Here is an 11,912-nt window from a genome sequence, read left to right as displayed (position 1 = left end):
TTACGAAGAAGGTTTTTTTAAAACGACTTAAACTAGCTACAACATCAAAATGCCAAACGGTCATGTATCAAAATTAACAACCCAATAAAACACGCCCTTCTGATGCTTAATGGGTAACTATTTTTACTTTTGATACTTATAGGTGCATTTTGGTTTTGTTAGGGATTTTATGAATCATTGACTTTTACTTGTCATGGAGTATAGTGTGGTATTGCTACATTTAGGATTTCAATACTTACCAGTAGATTAACTCTGGATTAAGATTTTGCTCAAAGGCACATCAACAGTGAGCCTAGTTAATAGTTTTTGCGAGGCCACAGGTTCCCTTTCCCCGCCCCAAGAGGTGGCGGCTGCACACTGACTGAATAATGTATTTTTGTCCCTGCGCCAGCCTCCTGGAAACAGCCTAAGTTACAGTACACAACAAAAGACACACTTCACCTGCAACTGTTTAGTTACGTGTAGCCACAAAACAAATAGCTGAACGCGTTTTTGGAGAAAAAACCATGATGCGCAATTACGCACGGGACTAAAGGAATTGTATTACCAGCGTGTCTTTTTGTTCCCCTCCCGGGGATTATCTGTCTATAGTTTTGAGTTCTCTCCATATACAGAGGCGATATCTATCCACGACGTCATCAGTGCAGTTACAACCTCTCCTCAACTCGTAACTCTGAAGTTATAACCATTCCTCTATGTGCACAGAGCAGGATGGGATGCTCCACCAGTGCTCAAACTTCAGCGGTAGATACGACTCGACCCAGTGCTAAGCCCGAGGAGAGCAACGGAGCCAGCACAACAGGTGACGACAAAGCTTTACACTCATGCAATGTAATACATATGTTTGTGGGACATGTTGGAAGCACACATATATGTTATATATGCAGCTAGGTAGCATTCATTGCAAGCATGTTTTAAGTGGCCAGACACAGAACACTATAATACCTGAAATATTGCTCTCAAAATAATATTATGTTGTCAAGGGTACATTGGAAGCAATGACTTCCTAAAAATAATTTTGACATGGACCTTTCATAATTTGCATGTAAAATAACAATAATATATTTTTGCATAGTGTGAAATTATCCATCGCTAAACGTTCAAGCGGGAAGTTATGACCAAGCAATATCCCTGGCTTCACTTTCAAGATGTTAATAGCTGTGACAGATCTGTAAATATCAATTTTGTATGATGAAACCACTCAAAATGTGTGTAAAATGATTATTGACATCAGATTTATTAATAAAAGCACTTCTATTTTATTTTATTCCTGTTGATGCTATAAATAGCCTTATAAAATGTTGGTTGTAATGGTGTCATCGTGGAAGTTCACTGCCATTTCCAACTAGGGTAACATCATCTATATAATCATACTGCGGTGAACGCTCCTCTGATAAGGACCCAGTCCCAGTCTACATGCAAACGATCACCAATGTATCTCTGTGGGTACACTATCTGATGTTTGTATTTTTAGAGAGCCGGAGCTCCACAGTGACAGGATGGGAAAGTGTATTGTCATTATTCAACAGTGGTTTCTGGCTCTGTCCTCCCCGAGAGAGACAGTGGCATGAAAGCAGATTTGGTAACGGTCTACGGTTTCAACAGGAAATGGAGAAGCCGCTTTGGAGACTTTGTTGTTGTGGGTCCGAGATGGCCCGGTTGTGGCGCAAACTAGCACACATTTCAAGATAAAACACCAACACTGGATCCTGTGTTTGCATTCAGCAGTGTTAAGGGAGAGTAGGAACTTAATTTACATTCAGAGGCTGTCAAATATGTATATTGGCTGAATCTTGTGTGCGATTGCAGGTGACTTTGTTTGGAGTTCTGCCAGCTGAAGAATTATTTGACAGAACTCAAAGACGAAGCAGGTGAAAAACTGGTAAAAGATTCACTAAGTTGGATCGCCTCTGAGCAAGTGCCTCTTGCTCTGCTTCTCTCTTTGCATTCCTTAAAGAGATATTACAGGCCAATGCAATGAAAGCATGGTCACTCACATAAGCATGGTCACTCACATAAGTGAGTATGCTGAAATATGTAGACTGTACGTATGACTGTGCTTTGTAGAGTGATATAGTGAGCTGAGGAACTGACACTGACTCTATTAATGTGTGTTCAGCCTCATGCCCTGCAGCTGACACTGACCTCTGACCTCCCTGGAAAAAAAAGTTTCAGAGTTACTCTCAATAAAGTATCTCATCCTTGATGTCAGCAGATAATGGCAGAGCCTCTGACTTTGCTTGCAAATTTCTCTCCATGTTTATCAGCTGAATGGCATTGACCAGCGAGGTGTTCTTCGTCTTAGAGGTCAGATGGAAATGTGCCAGGGAGTTTTCTTCTTTTTGCATGAGGCTCATTTCCTTCACCTGATGCTACTTTTCATCCCCAAGGTAGAGAGATGACATCCATTAACCCGAGGTTAATTTATTTAAACGTTTGAAGGAAGCAGTCTCCAAGTATTGTGACAAATATCATGTGAAATGAAAAGAGAAAAGGTATCTCATTTACACACATAGACGATCGACAGTCCAGACTTCTAGGATCCATGCAAATACCTGCAATGCAAATCCATTAGACAAAAAAGAGGTACAAGGTAGTCACGCACGGTATCAAATACACAGCAACCTGTCCATAGAGCTGTGAACTGTGCAGTATGAGGCTGTCAATGTTAATTAACAACAATCCACACAATGATTAACCCTCTGCGTGTCAGTGGGGGGTCTATTTATTCAATTTCTTACTTCCTTCCCAATGATCTGTGGCATGTAGCCAAAACATATGTTTTATCATTTTCCCAGTAATTTTAAGGGGGAACAGTTGATCATATATGGTTACGTTTCTCGATAAGTGTACACATTGTTGTTGCTCTTTTTTGTTTGGTGATATCTTTGCATGATCCAGCGGTCAGAGACTGGAGTTTAACCTTTGGAAGTTAGGATTTAGAGACTTCAATTTTTTGTGGGACACTTTTATTGCAGACAGTAGTAAAGAGATGACAGGAAACAAGGTGAAGAGGTACAACAAAGGATTTAAGCCCAGAACGCTTTGGCTTGAACATATAGCTTAATAGATAGTTTTTACCCAAAGCAGACAGAATAATATCATTAGGGGACATGTTTACCATAGGTCACCCCAGAAAAAAACAATACTACCTTGACCTTTGACCCTGGTGTCATACTTCTTCCCACTGTGTTAAAAGGTCCTGTGCTTAATGCAAACTTGATAATCTTTCTCATCTTTCTTACATTCAAAGATTTTGCCTTCTCGATCGTGATATGAACAGAAACCATATGGTACATAATTCACGCACTTGACTGCAGACAAAGTAGTCAGTAAATTTGAACTAGTTTTATATGTAATATATTAGTTTTACATTATCATCACACTGTCTGTTTGGATCATGTTTCTTTTCAATACTTGTGTTCCTGACAGGGGCGGCCAATGAAAATGACAAAGTAGCTGAGGACAGCGAAACTATTCCGGACCAGACACCAGCCGAGGGCGGCGATGCGAAGCCAGCAGATGAACCCGCTGCAGCTGCAACATCTGCAGACATCACTGCTGCAGCTCCACCTGCAGGGGAGGAGCCTCAGCCTGCTGCAGCCAGTCCGCCTGAAGAAGCAGCAGCACCTGCAGAAGCAGCAGCACCTGCAGAAGCAGAAGCAGCGGATAGCGCCGCAGAGCCTGCAGCTGCAGCTCCTGAGCAAGGTAGGTTGGAGTCAAAAACATCACTTACCCTAACCCAATACACCCAAAAGACTGCAGCTGCAGACAAACATACTCAACTTTGGATTCAGTTTTCCTTTAAGTCTTCTGCAACATCTTTAGTTGACCATCCTCACTTTATCTCAGCAAAACGACCAGTTTGAAGCCGTTAGCAGAGCCCTTAAAAAGCTCATTGTAATTGTGAGCTTTATTTTCTATGCAAATTACACTTTTATATACATTATCACACCAATTGAACACTTCTCAAAGGTGATACGGTTGTAGCTGCATGTTTGTGTCCGTAGTTATCTGTGTGTGTGTGACACATCAACTTGTTTTCTATAGGGGGAAACATTTTTGAGAAAATGTTACAAGATATCATTTCTCTTTAAAATTCAAAGCTTTTACTGCTTTTTAAAAGATTAAAATACAGATTTTAGGGCATTTTTCTCATCATGCCCTTCCTCTGTGAAACTGGTCATTGAATACTGATAGTCACAATGTGGGAAGGGGAACTTATTAGGGACTAAAGTACAATTGTTATTGTTGACCGGCAGAAACCTGAGCACCGCTTCGCCTCCTGCATAGCGACCCAATTAACGTGGGCTGCCACAGCACCCAGGTACATAATGTCCCTTTCCTACAGTCCCACTGCAATGGCGGTAACCAGGCGGTAACCAACAACACACAGACATGGCTTATGAGGAACACACCGAGACGGCCATTCAAATGTGTTTATAAGTCACACATCTGATTATTTAGTTAGAATTTAACTATCTGTCTCAACATTGTAAGTATGGGTTGAGTTCACCTAATCAGGTAACAGTCTATTATCAGATTGTGCCAATTGTTTTATAAATTATATTATTATTTTATTCAGGTGTGGACTTACAGAGGAGTCTGTTCACTGAGCTGCAGTCCTGACAATGTATTTAGAATATATTCTTCCTAAGTGTACACCTGTAGGATGTATAAAGTGGTGCGGTGGACTCACGGCTGAACAGTCTGTTGATCTATCACTAATGTAAGTTGTTAAGGGCTGTAAACCAAAGATTTTACTTTAGCTAGTAGGCGCAGGATTAGCTCCTGATTTGCGTAAGTTGTCAGCACAAAAATGGTTGGAAGGCATTGAATTACAGTGTCTTTAGCCAAGACAGCTCTGTTGTTAGGGGACGGCATTAACACTTCCTCCCACGCTGAATACATGATGTAGTCAGGATACTTTTAAGCACATGGCATTTGTAGTCTCTTGAGAAAATACGGAACCTGTTACCTCTCCTGGTGCTCTGGTAACAGGGGAATATGCTAAATTACAAATTAGTGAGTACAACATAACGATCCCTGCTCGAAATTCCAAGAGAGCTCTTCAGAGGGACTAATGATGATCTCTCTGCACATGTAATGATCATCTAAACATGGAAGTGCTCCGAGGGGAGCTGTGTGACACAGTGCTGCATTACATTGACTTCTATCAGGTCACTTATTGCTTCATGATGCAAATGACAAGCAGCCGACGGGTTCACGAGATTAGCTCTTCTCTGTCTAATGCAAAGTGTCTACCACTGTGACGCAGGCCATTGAAGAAAGATGGATAAGGTAGCAAAGCCAGTACACTGTGTGCTTATGCAATGGGAGGAATACAGTACATTGCATCCTTAGATTACTGCACATTGCCTCCAAAGATGCTGTTTTTCTTTTGTTGTGGTCTTCCAATACCTTCAAGCATTTATTCAGTCAGTCACCTCTGCAGGTGCCATCCCTTCTATAGTGCATACAGGTTCAAAACTCATCTGCAGTTTATGAATTCATTTTAAAATATATTTTTTAAAATGTATGTTAAAATAATCAGTACTCTCCTTGACCTTTCTCAGCACTTGATCTCGACCCCCCTTTTGGTGTCCAACTCGCCCTCATGGGACGGCCTGCATGCAGTTTGTGTGTTTGTGTTGCCATCGTGGTCTTATTAAGGTGCAATCTGAGTCCACAGAGAAACTCGAGCATGCCAACACATATAGGGCTTCCACTGGCCACCGACCACGTTGGTGCCTTCGTTTCACAGCCAGTGGAGAGAGAGAGAGAGAGAGAGAGAGAGAGAGAGAGAGAGAGAGAGAGAGAGAGAGAGAGAGAGAATTGAGTGTCACATAAGCAGAGTGGACATGGCAGCTCATCCACCTCTGGGTGTGTTAGTGGCCAGGGTTGAGATTCTAGTCTCTTCTCTGAATTATCCAGAGTAACAAGGAAAGAGATGCTGCTGTTGAATGTTTGACATGTCCTTTATCTGGGAACACCCCAGGCGAACCGCACCTTTAAAATGTGATTGTTTGTTGTTCCCATGTACAAATCCTTCTCTTTCTTTCTTAACAGAGCAAGTGGAGGCCACAGCGACTGATTCAGAGCCCAAAACAGAGGAGGAACCAGGTGAGTGGCGCTATAATGTCAACACAGTGTCACATGATCCATATAAAAACGTCACCTAAACGTTCTTCCCCTCATTTCGTTTTCAGCTCCCAGTGAATGAAGTGCAACATGAAACGACTGCACAGATGAGTTTGTTGGAAATGTCGTACCTTGTTGTTGTATGTGTGAGTGAAAGCATGTGTAGGTGTTATTGTGTGAAAGACATCGCCTTGTTGCCAAGATGCAGATAAAATGCTTTCAGTCAGGGTTCCTCAGCCATCACTGAGCCTTGTTCCCCTCATGACGGTGTATGGCTGCAATTTCTGCTAGCAAACTGTACATATACAGAGTTCTACGGCACTTAGTTTTTATTTTCAGAAGATGTCATCAGTTCAGGATATCTTAAATGATAAGCTGTCTCTGAAATGTCTTTCATTATCTTATAGAAATTTATAATCGCAGATTTTCTTGATTTAACTTTTCAACAAACATATAATTCTAAGGAAACCAAAGCCAAATTTGATTTATTAAACTGTTATTTTTTGGGTATAAAAATCATATGGTAGCTGGCTTTGATTTTACAACCATGTTTGTAATGAATATGAAGAGCTTTGAGGACTGTAAACATTAATATAAGAGCACAAATGAGATAAAAGTATACATGAAAGGTTTGTTTCTGATGTGTCAGAATTTCTTTCTCAAAGACATCTGTAATAAGCTATGAACTGTCAAAAAATTCAAGAGGCCACTGTAAAAGTGACATCTAATACATGTACTTTCTTTGATATCTTAAAGCAGGTTGAATACGCATGTCAGTGGTGTTTTAGGGCAAAATAACCAGTCTGGGATCAGAGGTTTATTAGGGAGAACTGCACTTTTGTGTTAATAATACGTTTCTCTGGAGCAAAACAGACGATGAAAAACCAGAACAAGAAAAAAGAGGAAGTTGATTTGACCCTGAATCTGGCCACTGTGACCAGGGAATGTTAGACTGGTTGTACAGATACAGTCACACTTTATCAGTTTTGTGGTAAATTAGGTGCTGCTCTATTGTTAAGGGTTTGAATCTAAAGTGTTATAATACTGACTTTAGTTTAGAAGTGCAGTCAGCCAGCTACACTGACCAACTGAGAAACTTTACATTAAGGCTTCCACGGTACAACTATAAAGGTGACGTGATGGTTCGACTACAACTTGTTTGTGATGTGGCCGTCTAGTCAGGAGTCTGAGAGAGGACCGACAACAGCAACCGCCTCAATTTCCACTAGCCCACCCTGAAGACAAAAAGAAGGAGACAATGAGGACATAGGAAAGGAAGGCATTGTGGGTAATACCAATAACATTCGCTAATTAGCACTAAACACAGTACAACTGAGCTGATGGGAATGTATGAATTAGGTTTGCAGGTATTTTGTTATAAACATACCTGATGATGCCACAATGAAAAGTCAGGGGATCACCAAAGTTATAACAATTCATCCCGAGGGGAACATGAATGTCTGCACAACATTTAATGGTGATCCATGAAATAGTTGTGTATATATATTACAGTCCAAACAAACAATACAATATGAATTAGCACCATTTCTCACTCCGCTCATAGTGAAAACAGCTGCACACGAATGATGTAAAACACATGGAACGGATGAATGAGCATGCATCTAGCTACCATGAATCTCCACAACACCATGTGTATTGATGTCTATGAACGATACCACAGGGTACTGCAGCTCTATGTTGGTGTACAGGTTTTGTTTGTACTTACTCTGGGGAGAGCAGCGACTTGGTAGGCAGCTCTGGCTGGGAAGTTACTGCGGAAAACTGGAGTGAAAACATTCACATTATAACAACACCAGGTAAATCTAGGACTCGATATGCAAATGAGTTATTTGATTTCTGGGTACAACTTTCCAATGATGCATACTTCAACAACAAAACAAAAAAAGGGACAGGAAAAAAAGACTTTGGATCGCATATGTCCTCTCTTCAGGGTCAGGGAAAGTTCCCTGGCTGTGGTTTAGGGTTGTGTCAGGAGGGAGGTGGGAGAGCTCGGAGACTATACCCGAGGGTTAATGGCCCGTGCTGCAAAGCCTGCTGGGAGGGTTGAGTTACATCTGTGTGCCTGCATGGCGGTGTCCATTTACAACTCACTGGGCACTGCAGCTTCCATTACACCCGTGTGTTGTGATCCAGGAGGGAATGCCCAGACTGAGCGGCCTGAGGGAGGAGGCTGCGTTCATGCAGCAGAGGAAGGGCTGAATGAGCTCGTCTGTCAGGTGACTGCTTCACCTGTCAACCTGTCATCTTCTCAGAGATGTTGGTGAAATATGAGACACCGCATGTATGCATCATGGAGTGTGCCGCTGGAATAATGACAGACGTTCACAGTGTTTTATTGTAAGTTGTCAGTAAATTTCACTTCATAGGTGGAACACTATTTACACATCCTTAGGTTTAACGCAATGCTTTTACAGCACGGACCACACTGTATGTTTTGTTAGATGGACTATGATTTGTGTATACATTAGCTAATGGAATAACAAAAAGTTAAATGTGAAAGATTATTTTTAAATAATTTGGCTGTTCTATTTCAAATAGAAAAAATGAATTAATCATTTGAAGTCATAATAAGGAAGTAGAGTTATAAATTGGCAAATTTAATAATCTTTTCACTGCATTGTGTTTTACTTTCAGTCTTATAACGCATCATGTGATTGCAAATTTGATGAATCAAATTATTAAAGGTCTACAGTTGTTCTGTCTCCATACACAGGAAGATGTAGCATGACCATCAATAAAGACAATTAGAGAGTATTTAGATCAGTTTAATTTCTCTGATCATACCTCCCTTCACAAAGCAAATGGTCAGTTAGACCAGCACTATCGGAGCAAGTAGACATTCAGTGCCTTGCTCAAGGATACTGGGCAGGCTCCACACTTGCCAACATGCCGGCTTGAATCCACTTCCTCTCCTTAAAGAGCAGTCTCCTTAACCACAACCCCTATTTCACAAGAACACACTCTATAAAGAAGAAAAGGGATAGGAAGGAACAAGCCAGCGATCTATTTGATAAAACAAAGTGACAACCCAGTCTCACGGCAAACAGTGACTCAGGTGTTTGTGCAAGTGGCTGTGACAGGACCACAACAGTGACGCTTATATAAAAAGGAATAAACTGGGCTGCTTGTATAGGTGACATGGATGTAACAGCAGCTCTAACAACGTTAGTTAAAGGCTGCCCCTGTGTGGCTGCTCTTATATATTAGAATATATAAAAATATGAGAGAAAAATACACAGCACATTTTACCAATTTGATTAGATGACCACATATTATATTTTCTATTTTAATCGCCGACATTTCCTCCTTACATGTTTTGTAGACCTCATTGACGCTGTTGAAGTCGTTGATGTCAGCGAGCAGCACTGTCGTCTTCACCACTGAAATCAAAGAGTTCACTCCGTCTGACAGTTTGTTTTGTTTGAACATTCAAATCACATGAAAACAAATGAGCAGCAGCTGAGTTCCTGAACAGGCGGACATCTCACCGTTGGTGTAGTCACAGCCAGCAGCTTTAAGGATCTCCCCCATATTGACGAGAGCCTGAGGGATGAGACATATTGTGATCAGGTCCGTGTACGTTTTGATAGTTTGTTTTATCTTTTAATCGAAAAATCGAAAATACAAAAATACCATGTTTTTTTCGTTTTCCGTTTTAAACCAAAAACGAAAAAGCACCGCCGTTTTTCCAAACTCAAAGGTTAGTGAGAGGTTGGTTTCCTAACTTTCCCCCAATGTTAGTGGGAGGTTGGTTTTCTAATGTTATCCTGGTGTGTACTTGCATTATAGACTAACAATTTTCTTGCATTTTGACATATTCTTACTTCCGTACTACCCGTCTTGCTTTGCGTCTCTCTTCAAAAGAAAATACAAAAGAGGGATTTGCAAAAACCAAAATCGGCTCATTATTTGAGTTTGTTTTTGGATTCAGACAACAAAAACAGAAAACGGCGGTGCTTTCCCGTTTTTGGTTTAAAACGGAAAACGAAAAAAACATGGTGCTTCTGTATTTTCGTTTTTTTCCGAATAAACGATAAAACAAACTATCAAAACTATCTAAATCAAAAGACTTTTCAATTATAATCAAAACAGACATGAACGGAGGGCTGTATTTCTCTGTGGAGGTCAAAAGCATGTGGCACACATCTGAGCTTCTTGATCATCTTTCAGTTACTTATAATGTTGCTACTCTGGGAAATAATGTCACACTGATGACTGAAATGGATAATCTGTCCCGCCTCACCTGTTTGGCCTGAGCCGTCACCCCTCCATCTACCAGCTGACCAGAGGCCACATCCATCCCCAGCTGACCCGAGATGTACATTGTTCTGTCCACAACCACAGATTGGCTGAAGATGGAACACACACACACACACACACACACACACACACGCACACACGCACACACACACACACACACACACACACACACACACACACACACACACACACACACCTTAGATCTGGATACTTCATGTGAGAGAAACAAATAGTGAACATAAATTGCAACACACAAAAGTATTCCCTTTTTAAAGGAATAGTATTGATTCAATAAAATGATGTTGTATTATGTTTTGGTGTATGTTCCCACTCTCTTCATCTGCTATATATACTGGCAAATCAATTAATATCGTATTTCCTCATTTATAAATGGACAGCATGTAAAGGTGCATGCTGATATAGTAATGGAGAGGACATAAAAATGGTGAGCACACAAAAAACGTTTTCGAAGAAGCTGTTTCTGAAACAAAACTGTACTCTATCTGCACTTGAAGTATCTCAATGACCTGGATTTCATATCTAAACCCCACAGCTAGTCTGTGACACACCTTTTTGTGGTAGTTCATCAAGTCAAATGTCATGACAAATGGAAGACAATACGACAAGTTCACCACCAGACACCAACAATGGCTAAGTAACCTTGAATATCCAAATCAGATAAGTCAGAGGCCATTTCAGTCTGAAGTAACTCCACCCACTGACAGCCCATTGGCCAGAGCAACAACACCCCTCACATTGTGCACAGACTGAAATAAACAAGAACACACACTAAACTGCTGCATTTGTGTGAGATCATTACTGATCAATTTGGTTAATATCAAGTATTTAATAATAATAAGTTATGAACCCAAACTGTTTTTTGTTGTAGTTTATTTTGCATTTCTGTAGATATAGAGTATGCAAAGTCCAGATAAAGTATTTCACATGATGTTAATCTTACCTGTATATCCCCTGTCTGACAGGGGCTTTTGAAGTGTAGGGGATTTGTCGACGAATAGATGCCATTTCATTCAGCCGTCTGTCTCTACTCTGCGGTGGTTCTTCTGCTCTGCTGAAAGTTCAGCTCTGACACTATTTTTTTTAATGAGGTCAAGTCAAGCAGGTGAGTTCATTGTACACCAAGACCCGCCCCCGATCTAACGTTGGACTGTCCCTGTGATTCCTCCATTCATTGAAGCGTTTTGATGTAGCAGCTTCTGCACACCACGTGTCGCTATAAATAGATAGATGTGCATATTGTATTTTTTAAGTTACCTGTACGGACCGATGGCAGCCGGGGCTGATGTAGTGTTGACGATCTTTCTGTTGAGGACAGACATGTTTTCCTGATTTAGTTTGACGATCTTTCTCCACCGCAGACTGGCTGTGACTGAAGGGAGGCGTTGTGCAACAATTTGCAGAGAAAGCCGGAACAGTTGCCGTAAAGTTTACCGTAATGTCTGCCAACAGGTTCATGCTGCTTTTTTTTT

The 11,912-nt window shown here is 40.9% G+C and overlaps 2 protein-coding genes across 2 annotated transcripts; one reads left to right on the top strand and one right to left on the bottom strand.

Moving 5' to 3' along the window:
* Positions 1-708: 708 nt before the first annotated feature.
* LOC142964928 (uncharacterized) lies at positions 709-6,758 on the top strand. Its single transcript, XM_076105510.1, has 4 exons — positions 709-802; positions 3,433-3,708; positions 6,070-6,123; positions 6,210-6,758. The coding sequence occupies exons 1-4, from the start codon at positions 712-714 to the stop codon at positions 6,221-6,223; spliced, it is 435 nt and encodes a 144-aa protein (XP_075961625.1). The 5' UTR covers positions 709-711; the 3' UTR covers positions 6,224-6,758.
* A 140-nt stretch (positions 6,759-6,898) lies between these two features.
* Positions 6,899-11,812, bottom strand: rida (reactive intermediate imine deaminase A). Its single transcript, XM_076105790.1, has 6 exons — positions 11,698-11,812; positions 10,406-10,511; positions 9,651-9,705; positions 9,474-9,542; positions 7,868-7,923; positions 6,899-7,376 (listed from the first exon to the last, which is right to left on the bottom strand). The coding sequence occupies exons 1-6, from the start codon at positions 11,760-11,762 to the stop codon at positions 7,320-7,322; spliced, it is 408 nt and encodes a 135-aa protein (XP_075961905.1). The 5' UTR covers positions 11,763-11,812; the 3' UTR covers positions 6,899-7,319.
* Positions 11,813-11,912: the final 100 nt, after the last annotated feature.

Source organism: Anarhichas minor, unplaced genomic scaffold (assembly GCF_050575085.1).
Source record: "Anarhichas minor isolate MPS153535 unplaced genomic scaffold, ASM5057508v1 ptg000033l, whole genome shotgun sequence".
Classification (NCBI taxonomy): domain Eukaryota; kingdom Metazoa; phylum Chordata; class Actinopteri; order Perciformes; family Anarhichadidae; genus Anarhichas; species Anarhichas minor.
Note: the sequence above shows the minus strand (reverse complement) of the source record. Positions and strands in the feature narration are given on the sequence as shown.

What these genes read in the sequence shown, in the direction of transcription:
- rida (XM_076105790.1), bottom strand. Translation starts at nt 11,762, where the DNA reads ATGTCTGTCCTCAACAGAAAGATCGTCAACACTACATCAGCCCCGGCT. An exon ending in TGGCTGTGACTACACCAACG is followed by an intron (nt 9,543 to 9,650) that starts GTGAGATGTCCG and finishes CTTTGATTTCAG; the next exon opens with TGGTGAAGACGACAGTGCTG. An exon ending in AAGTCGCTGCTCTCCCCAGA is followed by an intron (nt 7,377 to 7,867) that starts GTAAGTACAAAC and finishes TTTTGTCTTCAG; the next exon opens with GGTGGGCTAGTGGAAATTGA.
- LOC142964928 (XM_076105510.1), top strand. Translation starts at nt 712, where the DNA reads ATGGGATGCTCCACCAGTGCTCAAACTTCAGCGGTAGATACGACTCGA. An exon ending in CAACGGAGCCAGCACAACAG is followed by an intron (nt 803 to 3,432) that starts GTGACGACAAAG and finishes TGTTCCTGACAG; the next exon opens with GGGCGGCCAATGAAAATGAC. An exon ending in AGCTGCAGCTCCTGAGCAAG is followed by an intron (nt 3,709 to 6,069) that starts GTAGGTTGGAGT and finishes CTTTCTTAACAG; the next exon opens with AGCAAGTGGAGGCCACAGCG.